Consider the following 27,537-nt stretch of genomic DNA (forward strand, 5'->3'; position numbering starts at 1 on the left):
GAAAACAGTGGCAGGTCACTTTATAGGCAAACACCTAAAAGCAGGAATGTACCTGGACAGGGAAAAGTCACACAGCTCCTGGGCAGCCCACTAAGAGAAATGCATCCTGAAATCCTGCTCAGAGAGTTTCAAGTAAACACATCAGTGGTAAGGACTATTTGTGCAGACAATTAACAAACGACACAGAAGTCAAATATGGGCTTTCTGTAAATCCAGTTCTATTACTAACCCTATTTCAGAAGTCAGTTGATTTACTTTCTCTTTTCAAAGGATGGGTGTGAACAGAAAGACAGAAAAGAAAGCAGTAAAGGCACAGTAAAAACCAGTCTTTCAGAAAGTACTAGTCATATAGGTATCATCCAAATAAATGTAATTATATGCAAATTCCATTCTAAAACAGAACACAATAAAGTTACCAGAGACTGGGGGGTTCTATTTTGAGGCAATGTGCATTCATTCCCAACACCAAACCTGAAAGAAGGAAGTTTGGGAACCTCTTTTGGAAACCCTTGAGAATGCTCTCTGTTCTAGCACCTCTGTTGCTACTGTGGTAGGTCTATGTTTCTGTTTTCCTAAAATCAGGATTATAAAACTACAATCTTACTGCAATTTACCACCACTGAGTCCAGTAGGTCTCACTTCAGTACAACATCAGCCACTGCCTTTTCAGTCTGGAACAGCAACATTATAAATCAGTGTGAAGATGGAGGCACGGACCCAGAGGTAGAGTGCAAGCTGGATCGTTTATTGCAAAGATTACATGATATTTATATGCTTCAAAGCAATTAGCCAAGCACATCTGTGTTTGCCTTGCCGTTACACCAGGTGAAAGGTCCATCTGATTTTCTTATCGACATCCTCTTCCCAGTTCCAATGTCCTTGCTCCTTGCCAGTTCCAACATCTTCCAAGTACCAGTCAGGGATGGCTCACTCCTGACTGCCTACTGTAGTTCCTAATTCCCATGGTCACTCTTAATTGCCTGCCGTAGCTTCTCCTTCCCATGGTCTCTGACAGTTTCGATACATTCCACCCCCACAAATCAGGGACCTGACATCTTGCGCAAGGCAAAGTGACATTTAGTTTTAAAACAAAAACCAGAATTAAAAAAATCTTCATAAAAATACAAATGTGCACATTTATCAAATATTATATACCAATTACATGGGACCTTGGGCATGAAGACAACTTTATGCAGCTCACTACTGTCCTGTGTCCCTTAAGAGCCCCCTGAGCTCATTTCCCAAATGCTTCTTTAAACTCTTTCACCTCCTGATGCTCAGATTCTTCACCTACAACTACAGCAAATTAAGTCTAGAGAAATTCTTGCAGTGCAGAAAGAACAGTGCCATTTAACCTTTTACTGGTTTGCATTATTTAACCAATAATCTGAGCCAAGAGTTAATCCTTATAAAGTCCTTCCAAGCCTTGTAGAGTCTGTTCCTCATGGCAAAATCATCCTACACATACCAGGAGTTAAACCTCCAAGTTTTTCTTCTCTTGAGATTTTATATCTTTAAAATGAGATTATCTAAGCTTTGTTCAAAGAATTCTGAATTCAGTTTCAAGGCACAATCCATTAGAAGAAAAAATTTCACACCGCAAATTAAAAAAAAAGGCTGGGTTCTGCACAGCTTTCTACACGATTCCATTTTGGTCAACTAACTTGAAATTCATACATCAGTTTGTGCAAAACGGGACTGTAAGTATTCAATAAGACACTGAAACTGTGCATGAATTTAAGATTATGCATCAGTTTCTGTTCCTCGCTGAACTGGTCTCCTATATGTGATTCTTTTATGGAGATAAATATTTCAGAGGAAAAAAAAAAAAAGAAGACTTGCTAGAACTCTTCCATCCCCAAATACAACATGAAGACAAGAACACGGAAATAATCGTGGCCTGATATTTTGGTCACAGGTCTATTTTACTTTGTTCATCTGCATAAAATGCGGTACCATCTGAATTCTGCTGATTTGATTGTTCTCCCTCCTCCTAGTAAACTGATGCTGCCTTTTTGTTAGGATTTCACAGGATTAAATTGTCAAATAGAAAGCAACATGAACTCAGCAGGAGGGAGGAAGACAATTAAATCTTTCTCCATATCTTGAGAAGAGAGCAGCCAATGGAGACAAAGTCCCAGGCTTGACTACTACAATAGTGTTTATTCAGACAAAACAAGGAGTGGCAAATTTTAAGTGCTGTGACTTTAAAAACAGATGTGTCTTGTGTCTGTGTGACCATATCACAGGATTTGATCAAGGCAGGAAGGGGTGGTGGTGATGAAGTCTAGCTAATCACACTTGGCTGAGCTACAGGATCTTCTCTCTGCAGGTGCAGTGTGTTACAACTGGCTCTTCCCTGCAGTCCTCTCAGAGTCTGGCACATGTCAAAAAACTTTTCAGAATTTTAAGAACAGAAACCAAACAGATCCGGGACTGCAGCCATAGGACAAGGGGTGATGGGTTCAGACTGAAACAGGGCAAGTTCAGGTTAGATCTAAGGCAGAAGCTCTTCCCTGTGAGGGTGCTGAGGCGCTGGCACAGGGTGCCCAGAGAAGCTGTGGCTGCCCCATCCCTGGCAGTATTCCAAGGGCCAGGTTGGACAGAGCCTTGGGCAACATGGTTTAGTGGAAGATGTCCCTGTTCATGGCAGAGGGGTTGGAACTAGATCTTAACCTCCCTTCCAACCCAAAACAGCCTGTGATCCTGTGCTACAGCATACAGAAAAATCATCACTAAAGTATATCTGTGCTAACCATCAGTGATGCTATTTCTTTGTGATAGGATTTTAAAGCTTCAGCAATGCAAGACAATGCCGAACTGTAGTTGTCCTCCTGCAGACCTGTCAGACACTGTTCTGCATGGGAGAACTCCTTCAAGCTGTTCAGCCAGAAGTAGAAGTGTTCTGATGCCACTTGAGTGAGCAGGCTTTGATACAGTTCTCTGGCCATGTCACGGTTGCCCTGCAACAACGAGAATGTTTTTAAGAGGCGACATTCATGAAGGCTGTGCATTTCTATGACACAAATATACATAACAGAACAGTAACATCTCCAGAACTACTCTTACTTTAACGTTAGAAACAGTGACATTTCTTCCAATCATTTGATCATGACAATACTAACAATAAATAAAAGCACAAACGCTTATTTTATGGAAACAGCAGCCTGTGTATCTACTTATCTATATGTATATATATTTATACTCAATAAGTGTAGTACTTAATTACACAAGGTAATTCAACAATATGAGAAACAGATACTAAAATTTACTTTTATGACAGCATCTCATACTAGGGTTTCTACATCATTCTAACCCCACCTGTGAAAAGGGAAATAGTATCTTTTCTTTCCTTTTATCACATTGAAAAGAAGAGAAGCACACATCAGGATGGCCTATATCACCGTCTGAAGAACAGCTAGACAATGCAGATTAGGCATGTGCTCAAGAAAGTATCAGACTGTTACTTCCTTTCCAAATACTTCAAAAAACAAGTGAAAAACCATCCCAGTGGGATGACTGCCCTAAATGCCATATATCTTAATCAGCATTCCAGGGAATTAAGATGGAGGTTTCCAAATCCCCCATTCATTTCCTCCTCCCAAGTCCTACCACGTTCCTTATTTTCTTTTTCCAGTTCAAAGAAGTCAGTAGCACCCTTCCAACTGCACTAAACCATTTCCCTCCAGGTATTTCACTTACCATTCTGGAAGCCTGCCTAGCTATCCTGTAGGCGGTCCACCCATTGGAGGCATTCTCCAGCTGCTGTTTGATAACAGTTTTCATTTCTGAAGATAAAGCTTTCTGGCTGGAAACAAATATCACTGTGGCGAGAGAAACCTAATAAAGAATGGTAAGGAAGAAGGTTATATAGCAGGAGCTAAATAAAAAGGAAAGAAAAAGCCAGTTCTCTTTCCTAAGCTACCAGAAATGATCTGCTTGATTTTAGACTCAAAACTACATAGAAGATTACATAACCATTTTAACTGAGGAACTTCTCAGTCATGTATCTTTTAAGTATTTATTTAAGTAGCTTCATTCTTGGAGATGAAAGTCACTTTCATGTAAAGAATCTTTACTGTGGCTTTTAACTGAGATGTTTCAAATGCAATGAATGAAGTAACAAGAAGCTTGTAATTTCCTTCTTAAAATTCAAATTCATTTCCAAACAGACACAATAAAAGCATTTTCTTATCTCTTAGAGTGTATTAAGTCATGTGCATGAGAGTTACCAGACATGAAGTGAGCTAACTGCACTGAGTTAAAGCACAACTGAAAAGGGTGGCTATTGACTGGCACATCAACTCAGGCATAACAAATTACTTAGCCGACTTTCTAATAAAATCAATCCACGGTAGTTTGCACAGATGTTGGTGCAGGGCCTGCAGCACAAGTGTGATGGGGAATGGCTGAGGGACCTGGGGGGTTCAGTCTGGAGGAGAAGGCTGAGGGGGGACCTTATCACTCCCTACAACTGCCCGACAGGAGGACGGAGCCAGGAGGGGCTGGGCTCTGCTCCCAAGGAACAGGGATGGGACAAGAGGAAATGGCCTCAAGCTGCACCAAGGGAGGTTTAGATGGAGATGAGGAACAAGTCCTTCCCCAGAGGGTGCCCAGGCACTGGAACAGGCTGTGCAGGGTAGGGCTGGAGTCACTGTCCCTGCAAGCGTTCGCACACCACGTAGACCAGGCCTCAGTGCCATGGGTTAGTGGTGGCCTTGACAGGGCTGGGGAACGGTTGGACTTGATGAGCTTAAAGGGCTTTTCCAACCTGGTTGATTCTATGACTCTATGAATATAAGGCCTGTTTAGCAGAAGGAAGTCTTACCAAGAGTTCCTGTTTTTTATCTGTGGCAGATTGTCCAATTAATTTATAGAGGTCCATCAGGTCTCCTAGCATCCCATCTGCTAGGACAGGCAGCTGCATGGCAATAGCTGCTAAGCAATGGCACATGAGAATCCTGGCAGCATCCTGGGCGCTGTGTAGCTGGGTCAGCAGGGATTCAACTACTGACTGGCTCAGGTGAGGACGGCACTTGACCAGCTTCACCATGCAAGTTAACGTGATCTGCAACTCACACAACCAACAGGTACAATAAACATAATGTCTACTTAAAACTAAAAAAGCCAGACACACTTATCTGCAAGTATGGTTGCAGAAATACAGAAGACAAATTCAAGAAATTCTGATCTTTCTCACACCACCAGCCTTTACAGGAAAATAACCAGATAAAATTACCAGGAGCAGCTTATGAAGTGGGAAAATTAAAATAACAGTTTAGAGAAGTGTTGTAGTCATGTACCTTGCATCCCCATCTCCAAAGAGCAAGCTCTCTCCAATATTCTTTGTCCTCCAGAGACACCTCCATGCCATGCTCAACTTTATGTTTTATTATAGCTGTTCCTCTGAGAGGAGTATTAGTGTAGAACTTACAGCTGTGCTAGGGGATGACAACAGTAATATCACCTTTAAGGCTGCCTGAGCTCCTGGACTGTCATCTTGACTACAAAGAACAAGAAGAGCTTCTAAGCCAAAAACTGCACCTTGCTCCAAAGGCAGAAGATCTAAGAAAAGAAAACCAGAGTAAGTTAGTTCTCAGTCACATTTTCTGACCACAGGTGCTATAAAGTTTGGACTGGTGCTGCATTCACGACCAGTATCTTCCCAATACCTCTGCCTCACCTTATTTTGATTAGAAACAATTCTGCTATTCCATATCTCAGGTAACTTATCCTGCAGTCACACCAACTGTGGCATTTGTAGAGTGTAAGCCTCTGGACCAAGGCTTCTAAATGCCCTGTTACTCTTTTGCAACAGGCTTTGTGCAAAGAGTTTTCAAAGGCTGACAAACAATTCTAAATCAAAGATGGAATTTTTCTAACCATTCATAAAATCATACAGAGTATTCTCTGCTAGATTATAGGCCCCATTCTCCCAAACCAGCATGAAGGATCAGACAGATCTACAGACAGGTTCTCAGACATGACCAGTTAACACATGTTAAGTGCATAAGCCTGACTGTAAACAGACACATTTCACTGTCCTTGCTTTCATTTACCTTTTTCCTGACAAGAGGCTGATATATTAGTCAGAATTCTCACACCATGAGCTGCAATGCCACGGTTATTATGGTAACAGCACTCCTGTGCCAGTTTTACTAAATCAAATGACCTCGCAGTTGTAGCTGCTGCTCCTAAACAAAGACGAGGCAAACAGGACATAAATCAGCACAGTCCATAATTACACCACAGATCTCTTCAAGTACATTTCTACAGAAAGTCTATATTGATTTAGGATTATTTCTTTTCTTATGTTTAAAGGACAGGATGAAAGCATCTCTTTCTGCACGCACAGAGGCTCTCCCTCCATTCCTGAAGACTATACAAGTTAGAGATAAGAAAGAACATTTGGGTCTAAAGGCTGATGTTTCAGGGACTCGGAGAAGTATTGCCTTAAGAATTATTATATCTCATTAAAAAAGCTGGTGAACATATTAATTATTAAGACGCACCAGAATGACTGAAGAGGATGTACTATTTTTCTCTGTTTCTGCAGCCCATGTAGTTGGGCTTGTAATGACTCATTAGGGCAGTCTGGCTTTTGGGAAGAAAAAGAAAACCATGTGATCATCATTTTAAGAACAAGACACCCTGAATCACTTTTAAGTACCTGCTCTATTTCTTCAAAATACAGTCACAAGGCAGAAAGGTTCACCTCGTACTGAAGCAGGTCATTCCCACAAATGTGGCAAAGCTTCACTGAGCCAGGATAATATGTCAGCCCACACTCACCACCATTAAGTCTTCATGCTACTCAAAAACTATGCAAATCCATGGTTTCAAAGCAGAACGCAGGACAGCCACTTGGGAGGTATTACATTTCTTCATTTGATGAAGAAAAGTTGAAGGATCATAGAATCAACCAGGTTGGAAAAGACCTTTAAGATAACCAAGTCCAACTGTTACCCCAGGATCGCCAAGACCACCACTAAACCATATCACTGAGGGCATATAAGACCCAAAGGTAAGAAAATCTTTCATAAAGCACATTAACCACAAAATCAAGAAGAAAATCTTAGACCATACCATGACTATGCATGGGTATGCAAATATCCCATTTTAAGTTTTCATGTGATGAACACATTCAGACTCTCACCTAGTATCCTGAAGTTCAAAACCAGTTTAAGAACACACTACAAAATGTTTAGATGAAACTGATTATCAGTAGACAGACAGGTCAAAGCATCCAAAATGCCAAAGATAATCATATGATCTTGTTTTCTTACCTGGGGCAGTGCTGAAGTACTGTTTAATGGCAGTGGTCCCCAGTAACACGGAAAGAACAGAGAGCATGCCCAGCTTCAAGCTGTCATAAGGAGTGTGAAGAGCAGATTCACAGAGTGCCTAAAGAGTTGCAGGAGAAAAGACCTAGAGGGAAGGAAGTCCCATGAGTTACCTTTGTTCAAAGTTTAGTTGCACTTGGCTGTGAAGTTTTGAGAGTCAAAATAGACTATACTGAAATCAAAATTAGAAGTCATGTCCTGAAGCATCTGTTTTAGTAGTAGACTTAGAACATGGTTTAGAGAAAAAGGACAGAGGGTTTCATATGCTAGGAAACACCAACTCTAAGTCATTTCTTACTTAAAAATCAGTTGCAAAAATGCTATCAGTTCTCACTGATCAAATATTGGTGTAGATGTTAAGACAGTTCTCCAGTCTTAGAGACATACATCAGTATTTTGCCTTGTAACAGTTTGTTTACCTCCAAAATTCTTCTTCTGGAAAGAATCCTGCAGCTAATTGCAAATTTCCGTAACAAACTATAGCTTAAAAGAATGCATCAACCTGAATATTTTCTCCACGTATGTAGTGTCTTATTGGCCAACAACTTTAAATCTTGGATTGCAAGCCTCTTCACAGCCTTCCTGGGGTCATTCTTTAAGTACTGCAACAAAAGCTGGATCTGCAACAAAGTAAATTCACTGTTTAAGAGAGATGCTACTAGAAGGAAGGTCTTTTTAAAGGTACTTGCGAAGGAATTTTGAGCATACTCAGCCAAAACTAACTTGCCATATCTGTCCAATTGCTCACCACATGGAAAAGCCACTGCTCAGGCTGTAATGCCACGGCAAGCTAAAATAGTCTGACAGCTGATTTCTCCCATGCTGCTCTGCTTGTTCGAACATCCTTCTCTATCTTCTCTCACACCGCATACCTGAGAAGCCTTGAAAGCTGTTTTGACACTCTCAGAACTATCATAAAGTATCTCCAAGAAGCTCAGTAAAAAACCTTATACTGTTGTGATAATGCTCCTAGCAACTACTCTGGGATTTGAAGCAAATTTGGGTGGCTGCAGGTAACAGACAGCAACACAGACATCTTCTATGTAGTTGTCAAAAACAACCCCTGAAACCAAATCACACCCAACTCCTACCCACCCCCTTTGAAGCCTTGACCTCAAATTAAATGACACTTAACTGCATGCCCCTTGTGGTGTTCTTTTCCTGGAACTTCACAGAGATGGAAAGATGGAATAGCCAGCACATGAAAAAGCATGAATGTGCTGGCCATGGTTTTGCTTACCATCCCCACCCTGGCTGTATCACTTTTAAGCAGCACTGGCTGTTCTGTTACAGAAATACAGCCTAAATCACCACTCTTACCTCATAAAGGTAATAAATCACCACTTTTTTACCCATAGAAAAACCCAGAAAAGCCTGTAGAGTGTTCTAATGTTATTTCAGTTGGCTTAAATTAGGTACTGTTGAAACATCCTCTGAAATACAGAAATCAGCCACATCAAAAAAGAAGTTTCAGACAGATCAATGTCACTGATTTAACAGTAACAGACACCAGCCTTTCACAGCTGTACAGGATGGAAAAAAAGCAGTGACTTTCATGACTAGAAGGAACAGTTAGTCTCAAATGTCACTGTGTTCAGACCTGCTACATAAATCATGTCAGCAAAGCATATTATCAGAACACAGAAGTATTGTATTTTTCTATCACTGTTTTCCCACAACCTTGGTTTGTAGCCCTAAATTATAGGAACAGATTCAACCTCCTCAGGGTTCTTCAAGAAATACATTTTTAAAATGCGCTCTTTGCTACTGAAATATTCCTTTGCTTGCACGCAAGGAAGGCAAAACACACACCCAGGACCTGAGAGAATGCACAGTAGTGAGAAGGGAAGCCTGGGTTCTACAGGTAAAGTTCTTATTTTCAGCATCAGCTAGAATCTGAGGTCTTTTAAATGTACTTTAAGTTGAAAGATGTAATTAGGAAGAATTACCTGCTTAGGAATGTCAACCAAAGAAGCAGCAGCAAGCAGAGTAAAGGTGTGCAGAGTAACAGTGACCATCTTGGTAGAGGGATATGATGTTACCGGCTGCTGGAGCAGCTGCCGGGAGCTGGAGGCCAGGCTAGCATCATGATGCATGTGCTGTAGAATAGGGATCAACTTCAAGTCCACAGGTGTGGCCAAACCTGCAACAGGGAAGAGAAACACAGGCAGTGTTAGTCCTATGTACTGGCTTTTGGCACTACTGAGGCACAACTAAGTCTGCATTGCTACCACTGCTGATCGCCCAATAACTGATCTACCAGCATAAGGACAGCCGTACCAAGCACTTCCACGGTTCTTGGAGAAGACTATTCCTTGCTTCATTGTACGTAACACACATCTGGTGTCAACATAAAGAGGACATGGAGCTGTTAGAACAAGTCCAGAGGAGGCCACAAGGATGCTCAGGGGCTGCAGCACCTCCTTTATGGAGACAGGCTGAGAACACTGGGGCTGTTCAGCCTGGAAAAGAGAAGCTGCGTGGAGACCTCAGAGCAGCTTCCAGTATCTGAAGGAGGCTAACAGGATTTAGCAGGGACTGCAGCAACAGGTCAAGGGGTGACGGGTTTAAACTTGAACAGGTGAAGTTCAGGTTAGATCTAAAGAAGAATTTCTTTACTGTGCAGGTACTGAGGTGCTGGCACAGGGTGCCCAGAGAAGCTGTGGCTGCCCCATCCCTGGCAGTGCTCAAGGCCAGGTTGGACACAAGGGGCTTGGAGCATCCTGCTCTAGGGTGAGGTTTCCCTGCCCATAGCAGGGGGCTGGAACTGGGTGATCTTAAGGTCCTTTCTAATTCAAACCATTCAATGATTCTATGATTAACTTACCTGAAGCAACCTGTGCTAGGCTATGCAAGTTTATTCATCATGCTATAGATGAGCTTTCACTCTTTACCAAACAGGTGTTTTGAGAACTTAGATTTTAAAAGGATGTAAGAGCCAGGCATTAGATTAATGGTTAGCTAATTCAATTTAAAACCAGGAACCATTGGAGGATAAGGGCAACAGCGTCTAATATTTACATAAAGGTAATAAAGAATTCTCAGAGAAATCAGGTTTTCCCTTTTATCACTTAATATACACACGTACCTTGTATCATCTCACTGATTTTATTACATATGCCAGCAGCAAAATCCCTGTAGAGAAAAGACGAAGTATTAGGTGAGATAAATACAACAGGAAAATCATTACAAATTAAACTCAATTGAACTACCAAACACTGTGCTTTAACAATAAAAGCTTTCACAAAAGAGCCCTTGCCAAGATCTAGGTTCTTTTAGAAACCCTGCACACGGGCATGATCAAATGCAAGCTTCTAAGAACATGTCAAAGTGACAAGCAGCACTATGTTTTGTTCCAGAATATGATTTATGTAAAATAATCATTGATTAAAGCTGCTATTCCACTTTGCATTCCCATAGTTATGTGCTTTCCATTACTATTTTAGAAAAAAAAGAAGTATCTGTTAAACTTGTGCTCAGATTTCTTTACAATATTGTTATTCCACACAATTAAATGTTTTGCTAAAAATTACACGGTTGGCACTACCAAAGGTTTGTGAATGCCAGTGCTAATGGAGTTTCCATTCTCTGTGATATGAAAAACTGAAAACAGAAATGACATCTTACTTTGTGCAGAAAAATTGGCAGCAGCAAATATTGCAGCTTCGAATTCCACATTATCATGGGAATCCAAACTTTGACGAATACTGTGATGTGTATCCTTCCTTTCTGGAATGATAGATGCCATGCTGCCCAACATCCTACAGAGAGATCACAGAAAAATCAGGAAGAACAGTGATCGTGGAGAAATGCAAGATGAAACCAAATAGAAACTGAGAAGGACAACTGGTTAAAAGACTATTTTGATACAAATACATTAGTTTCTGTAATAGATGTGGATGAGCACAAACAGAATCACAGAATCAACCAGGTTGGAAAAGCCCTTTAAGCTCACCCAGTCCAACCGTTCCCCAGCCCTGCCAAGGCCACCACTGACCCATGGCACTGAGGCCTCGTCTCCACGCTGTGTGAACACTTGCAGGGATGGTGACTGCAGCCCTGCCCTGGGCAGCCTGTTCCAATGCCTGAGCACTCTCTGGGGAAGGAATTGTTCCTCAGCTCCACCTACACCTGCCCTGGGGCAGCTCCATCCTCCTGTCAGGCATTTGCAGAGAGCAATAACGCTAAAAGCAGGCATATAATTAAAAGTTAACAAGTTTTGTCATGTGGGTTATAGCAGTGGTTTAATAAAACATGAATTACAATTTGATACCTTTCACCTTGAAATGGGCGCAGTGAGAAACATCCCACTATGGCACTCAGAACAAGTTTTTTTAAGGGGCTTTTACATTCAAGCTCTGGTATCAACACAAGAGATTTAATGCTGAAGTGCACCCTAATAATGAGATTATCTAAGCTTTGTTCAAAGCATTCTGAATTCAGTTTCAAGGCACAATCCATTAGAAGAAAAAATTTCACACTGCAAAGTAAAAAATAAAGGCTGGGTTCTGCACAGCTTTCTACACGATTCCATTTTGGTCAAACTAACTTGAAATTCATACATCAGTTTGTGCAAAAGGGGACTGTAAGTATTCAATAAGACATTGAAACTGAGCATGAATTTAAGATTATGCATCAGTTTCTGTTCCTCGCTGAACTGGTCTCCTAGATGTGATTCTTCTTATGGAGATAAATATTTCAGAGGAAAAAAAAAAAGAAGACTTGCTAGAACTCTTCCATCCCCAAATATAACATGAAGACAAGAACACGGAAATAATCGTGGCCTGATATTTTGGTCACAGGTCTATTTTACTTTGTTCATCTGCATAAAATGCTATGAATTAATCTGTTTATTTAGATGGAAAATGCAACTCCTAATTAATTAATGTATTTGAACAGCATTTCAACTACTGCTTTTATATAAGGAGGCTTATGTTTCCCCCCTCTCCCTCCCAAAAGACTACGCATTCCTTCCTTGCTCATCTGCAAGGAATTTACAGGCATTAAATTAGCCACAGCAGCCTTACCTTTTATTCCCTGAATGCTATCAAAACATATTGAGAATTATAATAGAAGCATATTGAGAATTACAGAGGAAAAGTTAATAAAAACTTAAGCACTAGAAAGTTCAAACAAAAGATTTTTCCCCAGTTTATACCAAGACCTGGCTGCATGCAAAACTACACAAAAACCAGAGTCTAAAGACAAGTTCTCTCAGTGTCAGCTTTCAATTGAGTTTAGCTCATAAATGTCATCTGAAAGCAAATTTAAGATTGCTGCCTCCAATATTCATACTAAAATAGCAAGTTTTATGTTAAAGGCCACTGTCTGATACACAGGAAGAACCTTCTCCCCGTTTCTCAACAAAGCTTCGGCACCCAAGTACTGCGATTAACAAGGCAAGGATCTGATCACACTCCTTATGGAAAGGCTGATGCACATCCATTTATTTATTTCATTTTACAGTAACCAAAGCTGAAAGCTATCCATACACCTCAGAAACCATCATTGTTAACTTCTCCTCTCAAACATTATTTTTCTACCACAGCTTCCTTAAGGCAGATTTGATTAAGCATCACTGGGGAGTGTTCATGATTTCAGTTTCTGTGGCTAGTACTAGTAGTTTATCTAGAGTTTCGTGCTCTGGCATAAATTCAGTACAGGCTCTGGGACAGTAACTCTTCCAACATGAAGCTGGCATGAAAGAGAAGGATTAAGGTTTATAGTAGTGCTCTTGCCATAATGGTGTTGAGAGGTAAGATTGCTAAAGAGTGATAACAGCTTTTATTTAATCATCCACTATAACTGGGTGAAAAATTAAAAAAGGTACTCACATAAATGTTGAAGACGTTAAGAGCCAAAGTAGAACATATTGCCAGGAGAGCACAGATAGAGCATGATACATCCTAGAAAGCTCATGCATAGACCTGACCATTACACTGCCCTCACCTGGCACCACTACAGAAGATTATTTAACAGGTACCACACGTTAGGTTCTGCTCTTTTCACTTAGCATTTGCACTTCTGTCTCTCCATCTTTGCCAAATTCTTATTCCAAGCCTACAACCTGCTTTCTCCAGATGAAAACACTCCAAACTAAAGCAAATATATAACCCAGCAACACATTTCCACAGTAACAACAAATACTCCTCTCCTGCAGCAGCCATCAAAATCCATGCATCCTACACATAGACTTTCTAGAACATGCTACACTTCATTGCATCGCCCTAAGGAAGAAACTAGGCAGCCACTATGCTGACAGTAACTCATAGACATGTCTGTGAAAAACAATCACCCAACAGTTAGCATGACAACTCACAAAAAACTCTAACTCAGCTCTCTGTCTTCAAGGAAGACCTAGAAACGTCAAGTGATTAAGATTAATAACTCTAGTAGATATTACATACCCAAAATGGGAAGTAATCAAGAATTTAGAGAGATCCTTCGGTAACCCATTAAAATTTCCCCTCTTTTCACCCTAAGGGAACCTCTCCATGCAGGGAGGAAAACGGCCACCCCCACAGAGATAAGCAAGTCTCTTAAAGTGAGATCATGAACTTTTCAAGTGATGTGTGCAACAGTTAAGTATAGAAATTAAACCCTGTGTTTGTTTATCTTCTACTAGTCTGGGAGTGATTTAAAGGTTTTGTCCTGATAAGGAAAAATGCAGCTCAGAAGCTGAAGGTCAAGGAAACTGCTCAGCTTCCTTCCCTGGATTAAAAAAAGGGACAAATACTGAATTCTGTAAAAGCCTCTGACAAGTACTAAATTCAAGAAAACTGCTATCTGCCTCTGACCATCTCAGCAGTGAAAAACAGAAGCTCAGTAAATTATTAATTTCTGATCACATGCACAGTTAGAACCAAATGTAAAAGTAGCTAGCATTTGGGCATTGTTTCCTCTCTCTCCTCGTAACTTCACAGGCTAATCCTCCAGCACTTGTTTCTAGAAGCTGGGAATCCCATGCTGTGTGCAGGTTATGCTCACTTACAGGGCACAAAGACTCAGAAAAATGTTTCAGGAGCCCCAGTCCTGTGAGAACTCAGTTTCATGACTAACCCTGGGAACCTGTGGCAAAATCAATTCGATAGAAAGTCCAAGTTACCCAGAACCAATGCAGAAATACAAAATAGCCTAACGTAACAAGGACTAACTTTAAACAGCTGTACATATACAAATAATCACAAAACATGCTTTTTAACTACATGATAGACATGTAACAAAGAGTCTCAATACAGAAAATCTACAATCTCTGCTATATAGTCTTAAGCACCTCTTTAGCAACATAATACCACCACACAGGTACACTTCCTTTCCATAAGGCATTCCCTCCCCAGCCAGCATAGAAACAAGGTTAGACACAGCTGTAGCCTCCCGGACAGAAAGATCCACTCACTGCCCTGAGGAAAGGTAACGGAAACCTCACCAGGCTGAAGAAGATGGAGCAACACCTGCATCACAGGTTCAACCAGCTCTGGCAGGCCTGTAGCTCACCTGAGGAGACAAACACCATGCAAAGACATCTCTTCCAAGCCAAACCCAGAACGTGCAGTATTGTGTAGCTGTGCACACACAGTAATACTTGCTCAGTTACTGAGACATGTAGAAAGCTTGATTAGTATCTGTATGATTGCTTTCAGTACCCTTGCAGCTCCTGCTAAGTCTTACTCTGAAGGGCTTTTAGCACCTGGTAGCTGTACCAACCCTGAGGAGCACCAGAGCACACAGACACACAAAATAGCTTTCAAACGCATTTGAGATGCATCAATAGAAGTTTGTCTACGCAAGTATACATAGAAGCATTTACATATGTTCCTCATACTGCTTTAAAAAGTAAAGTCTTATCAGTAAAAGCAATAAGGCTCAACACTTTTACCTTGCTTTAGCTGCATTAGAAATGACTGCTTGAGATTGGCTGAAGCTCCTCTTAATGGATTGTGAATGGAGAACTCTTTCTCCACCTCCTGTTTTAGAAGCCTCTTATCCTCTTTCGATGGACATCTCTCCATGTCTCTCCAATGAGCTGGTTAACTCGCAGTCAAACTGGGAGTTGTGGCAGCCTCAGCAAGACCCCCCCACAAGCTTGACCTGAAACATTGCGATTAAATGCCACTTCCAAGTGAAGTGACACATACAGCAGAGCACAGGGCACACCAGTCCCACATGGTCAAGCCAGGCAGTCAGGCTATAGCTTGAAGTCCAGAATAAGAAACTTCACAGGCACAAACAGAGCTCAAGAGCAGCCTTCCCCCAACAAAGCCCACACAGAAAGCAAAGGCAGAGAGCTGGGTTTAAATAGGGCTCCTGGGTGTGGTTCAATGCACAGGTGAGGCTGCTTAGGGTCATTAAGGCTTACTGATGCCCTCAGGGCCTCAACGAGGCCACCTGAGAGCAAAGGAAAAATCCAAATCTATCCACTGGGCACATTACCACAGAGTGAGGGGTGATTGCAGTGCTGTGATGGGGTTTTATTCCCTCAGCTAGCTGCTTGGTCTTCCTCCTCACCTATCCCCAGAAGCATTCTATCAGATCAATGTTCTGTGCATGAGAAGACACAGCCAAGCAAGCACTTTATTTCTTTGTGGTCCAGTAAATTCTCTTGGAGGCTTTCTGATTCTGTTCACTTCTGGGAGACTTTGGAAGAGTGGGTACATAAACACAACCCTCAGCAAGGCAGGCACCATTCCGAATGGGTAGTTCGTAGTAGCCCCTGTACTGTTTATCTCACCCTACAAGGAGGCAAGGTGTTGACTTTCCATTCAGATCTGAACAGAAATCTAAGACAGGAATTTTGCCCGGTCTCCCAGAAGGAGGAAGGTAGAGAAACAGAAGACAACAACCTGATGTCAAAGCTGGAGGAGGGATCTGGATGAGGGTTAATGTGCAACTCTGGCAACCTGTTTGGCGGTTGTTCTGCATTACTGCAGAATTTGATAGTCTATATTAAACTTTTATAAGCAACAAGGATAAAAAAAATCAGCTACGCAGAACACAAAGCCTATGTCTACTCTTGAATGAATTGACGCTCCTTGAGATAACTTTTCTCCCAGCAGATGCCAAGATATTTTTCTTGACGCTTGACAAAGAAAATGCTGTCACTTTCACAGAAAAAAGAGAGGTAGAGGAAACAAGCAAAAAGTAATACAAGTGTTTCAAATAGAAATACTGCTGAAGAATTCCTGGAACAGGTTGCTTATGAAATAAGCAAATGAACACTTGCCAATTGTGCTTTCCTGAGGCAACTGGTATGGTATTTTGGGTTTGCTGGTAGTCCTTCTCCAGCTGAATTAATCCCCTTTGGATTTTTTCACCTTGATTCACCTAAGTGGTCTTGAAAGAGCTTTTTTGGCTGTCTTGACTGCAATTATTACTTTCAAGGAAAATCAAAACAATTGTGCAGTCATCAGCGTATGGTAAATCTTGCTCCTTCCTGCAGCTCGCGCGCCTGAGGTCCTCAGAGAGTAAGGGTTCAGTTTCATGAATCACTGAAAGGGAGCAATGTGTTCTTACGCTTTATCTCCCAAATCTAGGTGATGTTTCTCCGTACACGCTATACGTTTTGCCTCATAGAAAGGAGGTCTGCCAATGAAACGTATGCAATTGCAGAGAAGTCTAAAAAGAGAAGAAGGAAGAAACCTTTGTGCTATTACATCACTTAAAGTTGCTGAAGTAATGATAAATCCTTTATCAGGTTTTTAAGCCCATCCCAACATAGGCAAAGCTTCCAGTTTTCTGCTTGGTCTGTGCTAGACTGCTCCGTTGCTTATAGAAAGGAATCACATTTTACACCCAGGTACACAGAATCATAGAATAGTTAGGGTTGGAAAGGACCTTAAGATCATCAAGTTCCAACCCCCCTGCCATGGGCAGGGACACCTCGCTCTAAACCGTATTACCCAACGCCTTGTCCAACCTGGCCTTGAACACTGCCAGGGATGGAGCATTCACAGCCTCCCTGGGCAACCTATTCCAGTGCCTGACCACCCTAACAGGAAAGAATTTCCTCCTTATATCCAATCTAAACTTCCCCTGTCTAAGTTTGGACCTGTTACCCCTTGTCCTGTCACTACAGTCCCTAATGAAGAGTCCCTCCCCAGCATCCCTGTAGGCCCCCTTCAGATACTGGAAGGCTGCTATGAGGTCTCCACGCATGGATGACCATGTAGTGACAAATTTCCTGGCCTGTCCTTCTGCAGCCCCATGTTTTATACCCCATTGTCACTGTGCTCTTTTTTATTTTTTCCCTCTGCAGGTTCCTCGGGTATTTTTGAGGAAATCAACTGGAGAACAGTAGCAATTAGCATAGTGAGGCAGAGGCTCATTGCACTGATTAGCTGCTGGATGCCCAAGGGAGATTAAGAGACCAAGGCCAATTAGAAAAGAAAGGACAGGTAGAAAAAGGTCTCTCCAGGTGGTAAAAGGTATGAAATTTGTATGCGTGCAGTACAGCTAATGGTTGAAGCGGGTTTCGGTGTCTTCTGCCAGTTTTACAAAGCCGGCTGGTACCGTGACACTTCTTCACCTATCTAAAGGAAAAAAGTAATCTGGTTCTCATGCATGCAACAGTGAGGCTGACTAGCTAGGATTACCTCTTGTTGCCCCATGAAAAATTACATTCAATTGCCAGAGAAAAGGCTATGAAACTGTGGGGAGACGATGCTTCAATATGGCTCTCCGAGAAGGCCCATGTATCATAAGGCTACTCTGAGTTTGGCTCACACTTGGTAGAAAGCACTTCAGTATCCTCCTTCTCCTCCCCCCCCCCGCCACGCAAGCAGAGTGCATCAGTCAAAAGGACAACACCTAGAAGAAAAATGATAGTACTAGCTAGTTCTGAAAGAAAAAAAAAAGAGTTTTCAGTAAACTCAGGCACATGAGGCTAATTTGAGAAGGATGTTCCTACTCAGAAAAGTGAAACAGTTCAGAGAGGAGTTTTAAAGAAACAGAGGGTGAAAATCCAGAAGAATTTGTGACTGGTTTAAGGCTAAAGAGCTAATCTTGCAATTGCAGTTAGCAGTCACGGTAATTGAGCTCGTGATTAGAGACCAGACGGTGATTACAACTGGGAGAAAACACCCAGAGAAACTGATTACTAAAAGGTTTGGTTTCACTTGAAACTTAAAATAATAATAACACATGAATTAAAAAAAAAAAAAATAAAGAGAGACTATAGCAAAGACATTTATTTACGTCAGGTAGGTGCTGGGAATGTCCAAAGTGTTTGTTGCTAAAGCCACCACAGAGAGCGTAAAACTGACAGAAACAGAGCAGCATGAATGACTCAAAGAACTCAGAAACGTAGCACAAAGACCTCCTCGCAATGCTCTCATAAAATGGTAAATCTCAAGTCCCGTAAGCCCGGGAATGTATAAATGATTTTCCCACAAATGCTTTCAACCAAGGAAGTGTCAGAGTCCTCCTGAAAAGATGAGGTCAAACCCAGAGACCACTGATTTACATCCCACAGGTTGAATAGCATCCCACATATGCTCAAGCACAGAAGGTGACTGGGACTTTGCCCACATGTGGAAAATGTTAAGTGATTACATAAAGCCCAGATGAGCTGAAACAGCTATGAACAATTTAACGTCTTGGTCAAAATGGGCTTGGCAAACAGCCTACTTCCCTAAAATAGGAAGATGAGGTTTTCCATCTGCAACGTATGAGCTCTAAAAGTCATGCAAACTTGAAAAAGATTTAATAGCTAATGGCACAAACACATCACCTTTGACAGAAATCTGAGGAGCCGAGTTTAAACCTGCAGTACCTACATGTCACTGGCCATTTCTTCGAGTTCAGTTTCAAAAGGAGCGTCAATTGCTAGGTCATCTTCCAAAGCCGGAAATACCTACAGAAAGAAATGACCAAAATCATCATCATCATCATCATATTCTGATCTAAAAATAAAACTGCAATCAATTGAAATGTTGACCTTCAGAAAAGAGAGACATGGAGAAAGGTGTTTTGCACAGTCAACCAACCGAGTCCGTCATGGCAGCAGGGGAATAAATGATGCACTGGAGCAAAGCAGGCACATATGTAACGATGCTTGAAAAATGGGAAAACAACTGCCCTATACAAAACAATCTCATTTCCAATTCAGCCTCTCTAAAAGTTTCTACAAATAAAGAGTTGATTGTCAAATCCTATTTTTATTAGACCCACTGGTGGGATTCATATAATTTAATATTAGCTATCCAAAAGTGAGTACCTGGTCTAAGCTAGTTAGTTAGCTTCCTTCTCCAGTAAGTGAAGAAAATTAGGTACTTTGAGAGGATACATACTTTTCATGTCATTCTAGGACGGTTATCTAAGGTAGTAGAATCAATTGTTCTCTGCAGCAATTGATCTTTACTGACTACAGACGGCTACTGCCCAGTTCTCCCCAGTCTGTGATGGGAGCGAAAGCAGGACACACGCCAGCCACAGTACTGCAGACCTCGTCCGTTGAGCCCCAGACTTCTCCTGGTCCTCCAGCAGCAGCAAGATGTTTTTTACAGCCATCTCCATCCTTTTCTCACCTTAACTACCTGCATGCTGCTGCCACCTTATCTACCCCACCGTAAAGCATTTCCAGCAGCCACAGGAGATGCTAGCTTATCAGACTGCACCTCTTTAAAGATATTTTGTGCTCACCCATACCCCATCTGTGCTACATGGCCTGCTTTAAAACTCTCTGCTCATTTCCTCCCTCCTCCCACCAGTCTCTGATCTGCACAATCTGGAGCACTTCTGAGCCCCAGCGCTGGGAACTGCATTTGGGCCACACCTCCAGCTCTAAGGGTGGTGACAGCCACAGCCCTTTCATGCAGCAGAGCACACCGGTCCGGTTTGCCTGCCTTGTACTCGAGCACAGAGGCTGCTGCTGGCACTGCAGACCAGGGCTGATGAAAGCAGTCTGGGCATCAGCCATGCCAGCAAAGACATCTGCCTGATGCGGTTAATGAGCGTAACAATGCGGCAGCTTCAGCCTCTGATGTAAGCTATTTCCCTACTGCTACTTACTGTAGTTCAGAGAGGTTTTCCTCAGGTGACAGCCAACAGCTTCCCTCCAGCGTGCAGGCAGCGAGCAGCAAGCCTCTATTGGGAAACCCAGAGCTGAGCACACAAGGACTGGAGACAGCTCTGTGCAGGAGTCGCGTCAGTGCCTGTGAGTGCCTAAGACACTTACGTATCCCCCAGCAACTGAGCTAGTTATTTGTGCGTTTATCGGTCACTGAAGCCTGATTTTGCAGCAAGTGCTCTCACCAGCTGACCACAGGGAGGTCTGAGTTGCTTGCAGAGGCAAATAACTGCTTAACCAGGCCTGTTCGGTCATGGTGTTCCTTCCTAAATCTCTAAAAGCTGCAGGGTTTCACCACTTCAGTCTCCTGTAGGAAAGGCAAAAAAAAGGTACTTCAAATTCAGAGGTTAAATTCCTTCCAAAGCGCATTTAGGTGCAAGCAGAAATTCAGGGACGTATACACAGAATCACCAGTTCAGAGAACTGTTCCTTCCTGCAGGCCACACATACAGCCACCGTGCACAGGATGGGCCCTGACAAAAGCTGGTTTTTATCAGCCCGTGAACTCACACTCTCCACACAACCGGTTTGCTTGCAGAGCATCCTGCAGCCAGTGTGACACAGACTCGGTTGCTACTACTTACTTACATCTGATGGACTTGGCGGGGTGGCAGAATGCCTGCCTTGAGCAGGAGCCACCTCATGCAGCCCTTAATGGCAAGTTCCTTGTTTTGCACTGGTGTTCCCTCTTTCAGGTGTGTCCGTCTGCTTTACATCCACAGAATCCAACTCTCTCCTGGAATGCATGGGCTTACAATCTGGTTAATCCTTGCACCTCCCCACTGCCCTCACAAGGCATGGACAGCTACATGCCTCACTCACTCACTTAGGGTTTCAAGCATGCCTTTGGGAACTTCAAGCAGGAACTCAGATTCATCTCCCTTCCTCAGCTTTGAGCAGGAGCTCCAGGTTTGCAAGGCAGCCCAAAGGCTCAGAAACCTGCCCAGTTAGAGCCAGAGCACGAGCATGTCCACCAAGAGACGTCTGCTATGCCCCTCCAGGCCTTCACACTGCTCCTCCGTCTCCCAAGCCAGCAGACCTGCTAGAAGAGCTTTTGCTCATGGGCTGTGCTAGGCTTTAGGTTTGGTTGCTGCAATCCCTGCCTAGCTCATAACCAAGCTAAGGGTAATCTTACCTCACTTGCACAGCCTGGCCTAAGGAATCCCATTGTCACAGAATGCTCTCACTGTCTCTAGGGGTTCTTCTCACTGCTATTCCACCCCTCCATTCAAGATGCCACTATTTAATACAGACTGTCTGTTGTGTCCTATTGGAAGCGTACTTGGAGATATTTACTCCTAAACTGAGTAAATACACACAAAGCTTGACAAAGGACGCATCCCAGGTAGAGGCTGACTGAGGCAGCTAGCTTTGTAGATTCAAATTCACATTTGTGATGGGCAAAGTACACAGTTACTTAAACACCTCATTTTCTACGCGATACGCATCTATCAAGAGGTAGGAGGACAGTCTTACCATGTCTTTTCCTATTCCAGGTCTCAGAGCATCACACAACTTCTGCACAGCACGACAATGACTGTGTCCAGCAACTGCAGTATCACAAGTCTAGAACTTTACCACCGTGTCTGTCTCTTCGAACTTGCTCTGTATAACGGCATTTTCTTTTTTGGGGCTCTATTTAATGCCCTTGCCCTCTGGGTGCTCTCCTGCAAGATAAAGAAGTGGACAGAAACAAGGGTGTATGTAATCAATTCAGTCTTTGCAGACTGTTTTGTCATCTGCACCTTGCCTTTCATGGCTTATCTGCTCTGGAATAAGTCAGCCCGGGATGAACTCTGCCAGTTTACAGAGACAACACGTTTCATCAACATGTTAGTGAGTATCTACGTAGTTACATTTATCTCCACTGACTGATACATTGCCATAAAACACCCCTTGAAAGGCAGGGCCTTCAGGTCTCACAGTATCACAGTATGTTAGAGATTGGAAGGGACCTCAAAAGATCATCTAGTCCAATCCCCCTGCCGGAGCAGGAACACCTAGATGAGGTTACACAGAAACGTGTCCAGGCGGGTTTTGAATGTCTCCAGAGAAGGAGACTTCACAACCTCCCTGGGCAGCCTGTTCCAGTGTTCTGTCACCCTCACTGAGAAGAAATTTCTTCTCAAGTTTAAGTGGAACCTCTTGTGTTCCAGTTTGTACCCATTGCCCCTTGTCCTATCATTGTTTGCCACTGAGAAGAGCCTGGCTTCATCCTCGTGACACTCCCCCTTTATATATTTATACACACTAATAAAGTCACCCCTCAGTCTCCTCTTCTCCAAACTATAGAGACCCAACTCCCTCAGTCTTTCCTCATAAGGGATATGCTCCACTCCCTTCATCATCTTAGTTGCCCTGCGCTGGACTCTCTCCAGCAGGTCCCTGTCCTTCTTAAACTGAGGGGCCCAGAACTGGACACAATATTCCAGATGAGGTCTCACCAGGGCAGAGTAGAGGGGAAGGAGGACCTCTCTCGACCTACTAACCACTCCCCTTCTAATACAACCCAGGATGCCATTGGCCTTCTTGGCCACAAGGCCACAGTGTCAGCTCATGGTCACCCTGTCGTCCACCAGGACCCCCAGGTCCCTCTCCCCTACACTGCTCTCTAACAGGTCGTTAGGAAAGCGTGGGGTGGAAGGAGGGAGGCAAGAGGGATGAAAAACAGCAACCTGATGATCACAACCAGCTGGTTTGCGCCTGGTAACATGATCTGTCCCCTCCCTTGAAGCCTCACCAGGCTCAGTGGAAACACAGCTGCCCATGTCTGGTGACCACAGCACCAAGCTGCATGTTAGAAATGGCAAGGAACTGGTAAGAACTGGACAAAAATGGTTTGGAAATGGCCAAAATGGCTTAAAAGAAGTTAGAACTGGGCAAAAAAGGGTTAGAAATAGCCCAAACCAGTTCAGAGAGAGCTAAGAAAAGCTTAAAACAGGCAAGAAACAGTCATAAATTGTTCAGAAATAGCCAAAAATCCTTAAAACTATTAAGCAACAGGCAAAACTAAGATAGAAAGGGCCATCAATTGTTTAAAAATAGCCAAAAAAGACTTACAATGGGTTAGTAACAGGAAAAATGGATTAGAAAGAGCAAAAAAAGGCTTAAAACTGGTAAGAAATGGGAAAAATAAGATAGGAATTGCCAGAAATTGTTCAAAAATAGCCAAAAATGGCTTAAAACTAGTAAGAAATGGGCAAAAATATGACAGAAATGACAGTAGTTTGTACAGAAATAGCACAAAGGACTTAAAATGGCTTAGCAATGGGCAAAAACAGGTTAGATATGGAAAAAAATGGTTCAAACCAAGTCAGGAAAGGGCAAAAATGGGTTAGAAATGGCAAGAAATTGGTAAGAGCTGGACAAAAAGGGTTTGAAAATGGCCAAAATAGCTTAAAAAGACATGGGATTGGGCAGAAAAGGGTTAGAAATAGTCCCAGACAGTTTAGAAATAGCTAAGAAAAGCTTAAAACAGGCTAGAAATGGCAAGAAACTGTTCAGAAATAGCTAAAAATGGCTTACACTTAGGAAGAAACGGGCAAAAATAAGATAGAGAGGGCCATCAATTGTTTAGAAATAGCAAAAAAAGACTTATAATAAGTTAGCAATGGGAAAACATGGGTTAGAAACAGCCCAAACAGTCTTAAAACTGGTAAGGAATGGTAAAAAATGGTTTAGTACGAGCCAAAAAAGGCTTAAAACTGGTCAGAAATGGACAAAAATAAGACAGAAATGGCCAGAAATTGTTTCGCCCCTTCCCCTACCCATGCAGGTACAGTGTGAATCAAGGACCTCCGGGTAACACCCCCCTCCCCCCCGTGTCTTTACTCCCCCCCAGAACCGAGCACCGCGCGCTGTGAGGCTTCCCGCGCCGGGCGCCCAGAGGGCAGGAGACGCCGCTCTGCGCCCGCCCAAGGCCTCCCCACTCGCCCCGGACCCCCGCTGGCTCGGATCTCACTGCTACCTGCTGCCGCCGCCGGGACCCGAACCCTGCCCGCCGCCATGCTGCTCCCGGGCGCTGCGCGTGCGTCACCGAAACCCCGCCGCAGGGACCGGAGCCGGCGCGCGAACACCGGGCTGGGGCTACGAGCACGGCACGGGCCCGCCCGTACCACCGAGCAGCAGCGCCGGCCATTGCCCCCCGGAAGCCAGCAGCCACCACGTGACACCGGCCACTTCCGGGAACAGCTGCGCGGACAAAGGGAGCGCCACGGCTCATGCGCGGAGGCCGGGCTGCAGTACCCAACTGTGGACGCAGGATGGCAGCAGCGAGCGGTGTCTGGCCCCACACAGCGCCCCCCCCTTCGTGGCTGGATCGATTTTTTTCGGGGGGTTCCCCTTCCAGCATCCCCAGTTCCAGCTGTTGCACCCCTGTCTTCAGAGGACCCCCCCAATCCTCTACTCACCTGCGACACTAGGGTGCCCCAAACGACACCCCCTTCCCCAGATTCCCCACACCTCCGTGTTTGTTCCACCCCCCCCACCCCCCTCCGGCCCAAAGCAAAAGGGAACAAACGAACAAACAAAAAACATCTCAGCAAAACCTGAGGAAAACTGCGCCAGCGGTGCCGACAGAAGCACCGCGAGCAAACTCGATAGTGTCCACTGGTGGTGGTTGTGAGGATGAAGGCTCTAAGTCTTCCTCTAGGTTCAACTTTCTACCTTTTCTCTTGGAATATGCGCAGTACTTTCATGGCCGTTTCCCAAACCACCGGAGCAGTCTGAATCAGTACACTCCAGCACACAAGCACTCCCTTTTGGTTTAGGCCTAGACGAGTAGTGACAAAGGTCCTTCATTAACTTACCATTTTATGCTTTTTCTTGAAGCTTCTCTGTCTTAGTGAATTTCTATTATCAATCGCCTTTCTGACTGTGGGGGCAGAAGGAGAAACCAGCACCACGCTTCCTACCCAGGTGCCACAGCCAAGCCATAGCGAGCTGCACCTGGTAAGTACTGCTTTACAGCTTTGAATTTAAGCTTCGGGGGATTTGCTTCAGCCTCCTTCACAGCCCTGCCTCCCTCTGGAAGCATTCATGGTATAGCAGCAGTTCACTTTATTTTGTAAACACCCACAGGACACATAACATTCTTCAGTTGCACAGGGGTTTCTAGGAAGCCCCTGTGAACTGTCCTGATTTCGCATGATTTTCAGTGCGAAACCCCCATCCCAGAACACGTTTCCATCAGGTGTCAGGCACAGGAGTGACTCAGCCCAGGCCTCTGCTGCAGTAACCCTAAGTTACACCTCGCATGGGGATGTGGGTCTTTTCCCAGAGGCAAGACAAAAATCATGTTGGAGTGAGAGTAAAAGCTAAGGTAGGACCAAGAAGGAGCAGAGCAGCTTGGTCCCCACTCTGTCTGAAAAAGCAGTCCCTATGTACTCTCCCTCTGTTAGGTTGCTTTGCAGCGTTCCCCCCCATCCCCAGTTATACAAAAGCAGCATTTTCAAGTTTTAGTACTGCAGTATTTCTCCAATAATATTCCTCTGTACCATAGGTACTCAGCAGTGGGACATGGCACTCCTGCACAAAGGGGACGCAAAAGTCACTGCAAGCAAAGGATGACTCTTATTTAACCTTTGATGTATTACAGATCAGTCCTGTCGGTTCAGTCTTCCTTATAGCGGTTTGGTGCATGCTTCCGGCCATGACCACACTGTTACCGAAATTAACGAAAGCGAAACATTACTGAAATCACCTGAAAGTGGCACTTCAGGGAGTTAATGACCACAGTGCAGGCACTGATGGGCTGGTTTGGGCCATAAAGGTGCCTTTGGCACCATGATCTTGGGGGCTTCACTGAACCTTTTGATATAAACTGCACTGCGAGTAGCGGACCGTACGTGAACATAGAGATGATGTTCACAAGACCTGGACCTAAATGTTCAGGCAGTGCTCCCCAGGCTTCTCTTCTGCCACCGCTCCAGCTGGGAAAAGGAACCTGCATGTACTTGAACTACCGTCCTTCCTGCCACGGCCCACTCGTGTAAAGCATGACCATGGCAAGGAGCAGTTACAAAGACTGCCGAAGCAGAAGCAAAGTGAGGAGGGAGATTTTGACACCCTCCAGCACCAGTCAGTATTTACTTGCCCTCTGCATTAACCACCAGAGTATAGAACAACCTTCACCACAAGTTCACAACAAGCAGCTCTCACTGGGAAAGCTTTCGTTATTCCACACTCAGGAGCTGCTCTGAACTCACAAAACGTGGGCATAAGTTGATCCGTGAGCATGTTTCCCTATGAACAGACACACTCGAAGTTTGACACTGGTGTTGCCTTTGCGTAGTGCTGTGACCTGCACCCAGCAGCTCTCGGGCACACCACAGCCCCACGGCTGCACGCGTGTGAGCCCACGCTGCCGCCACGGCTGCATAAATTTTTCCCATCACCTTTCCTCCTCTTTCTGGAGCGCGGCCGCTTCCCAAAACCAACCCGTTTTCTCTCCAAAAAAAACCCAAAAAAGCTCCGTGCTCCAGGTGAGGCTCGAACTCACAACCTCGGCATTGCTCGGCTTTGTACTGCTATATAAGTACCGCGCGCTAACCGATTGCGCCACTGGAGCCCTGACACAAGCTTCTTCCGAACTGTTTATCAAGGACTCGCCCGGTCCCGGCGGGGGAAAAGCAGCGGCGCTGGGCCGCGCTCCGCCCGGTAACGGCCGCTCACAGAGGCGCGGGGAGGGTGGAAGGGACCCGTTGTACGCAACGCCCGTCGCGAAGGAAGCAGAGCGGCTGCGCTGCCGCGGACAAACCCCCGCCACGCCTTCGCCTCCCCGGCCACAGGGCTGGCGGGCGCAGCGGTGGGGAGAGCCCGGCCCCCTCCGCCGGTCGGGGAGTACCGCCCTCTGCGCTGCCGGGCCGGGCCTGGCGTGATGTAACAAAGCATCCTGATGTTGCACCCTAAAGCAGGGCGCTTTAGGCCGCAGGTCGGTGGAGTTCATCCGCACGGTCATTTGGAGCGGAGGGGAAATAACGCACCCGTTTGCCGTGTTCAGGTCCAAAACAGAGAGAGAAGTAATTGTTGACAGTCGGTAACTAATTACAGCCAGGCAATAAAGTGGTTATCTAGCTGCAGGAGCAGCTCTGCCCGTGTGTGCAGCCAGGAGAGCCAAAGCAAGTGGTACGG

At 44.2% G+C, this 27,537-nt stretch overlaps 1 protein-coding gene and 1 non-coding gene across 2 annotated transcripts; both read right to left on the bottom strand.

Moving 5' to 3' along the window:
- Positions 1–2,756: 2,756 nt before the first annotated feature.
- Positions 2,757–20,256, bottom strand: LOC133221087 (integrator complex subunit 7-like; the record flags this gene model as incomplete). The annotated part of the gene is given in 14 exon segments (XM_061369705.1): positions 2,757–2,963; positions 3,703–3,840; positions 4,829–5,068; positions 5,435–5,565; positions 6,060–6,194; positions 7,287–7,404; positions 7,846–7,858; positions 7,860–7,963; positions 9,293–9,486; positions 10,432–10,608; positions 10,971–11,104; positions 16,854–16,955; positions 19,115–19,191; positions 20,113–20,256. Coding segments are annotated over 14 exon segments (1,914 nt in total), but the record flags the coding sequence as incomplete, so codon positions are not given.
- Positions 20,257–26,880: 6,624 nt separating this feature from the next.
- On the bottom strand, positions 26,881–26,974 carry TRNAI-UAU (transfer RNA isoleucine (anticodon UAU)). The gene is made up of 2 exons: positions 26,937–26,974; positions 26,881–26,916 (listed from the first exon to the last, which is right to left on the bottom strand). It is a non-coding gene; the product is annotated as a tRNA-Ile (tRNA).
- Between the last annotated feature and the right edge of the window lie 563 nt (positions 26,975–27,537).

The sequence above is a fragment of the Neopsephotus bourkii genome, unplaced genomic scaffold, assembly GCF_033783945.1.
Source record: "Neopsephotus bourkii isolate Nb327-2 ecotype Australia unplaced genomic scaffold, CSIRO-AGI_Nbou_v1 NB_1510, whole genome shotgun sequence".
Classification (NCBI taxonomy): Eukaryota; Metazoa; Chordata; class Aves; order Psittaciformes; family Psittacidae; genus Neopsephotus; species Neopsephotus bourkii.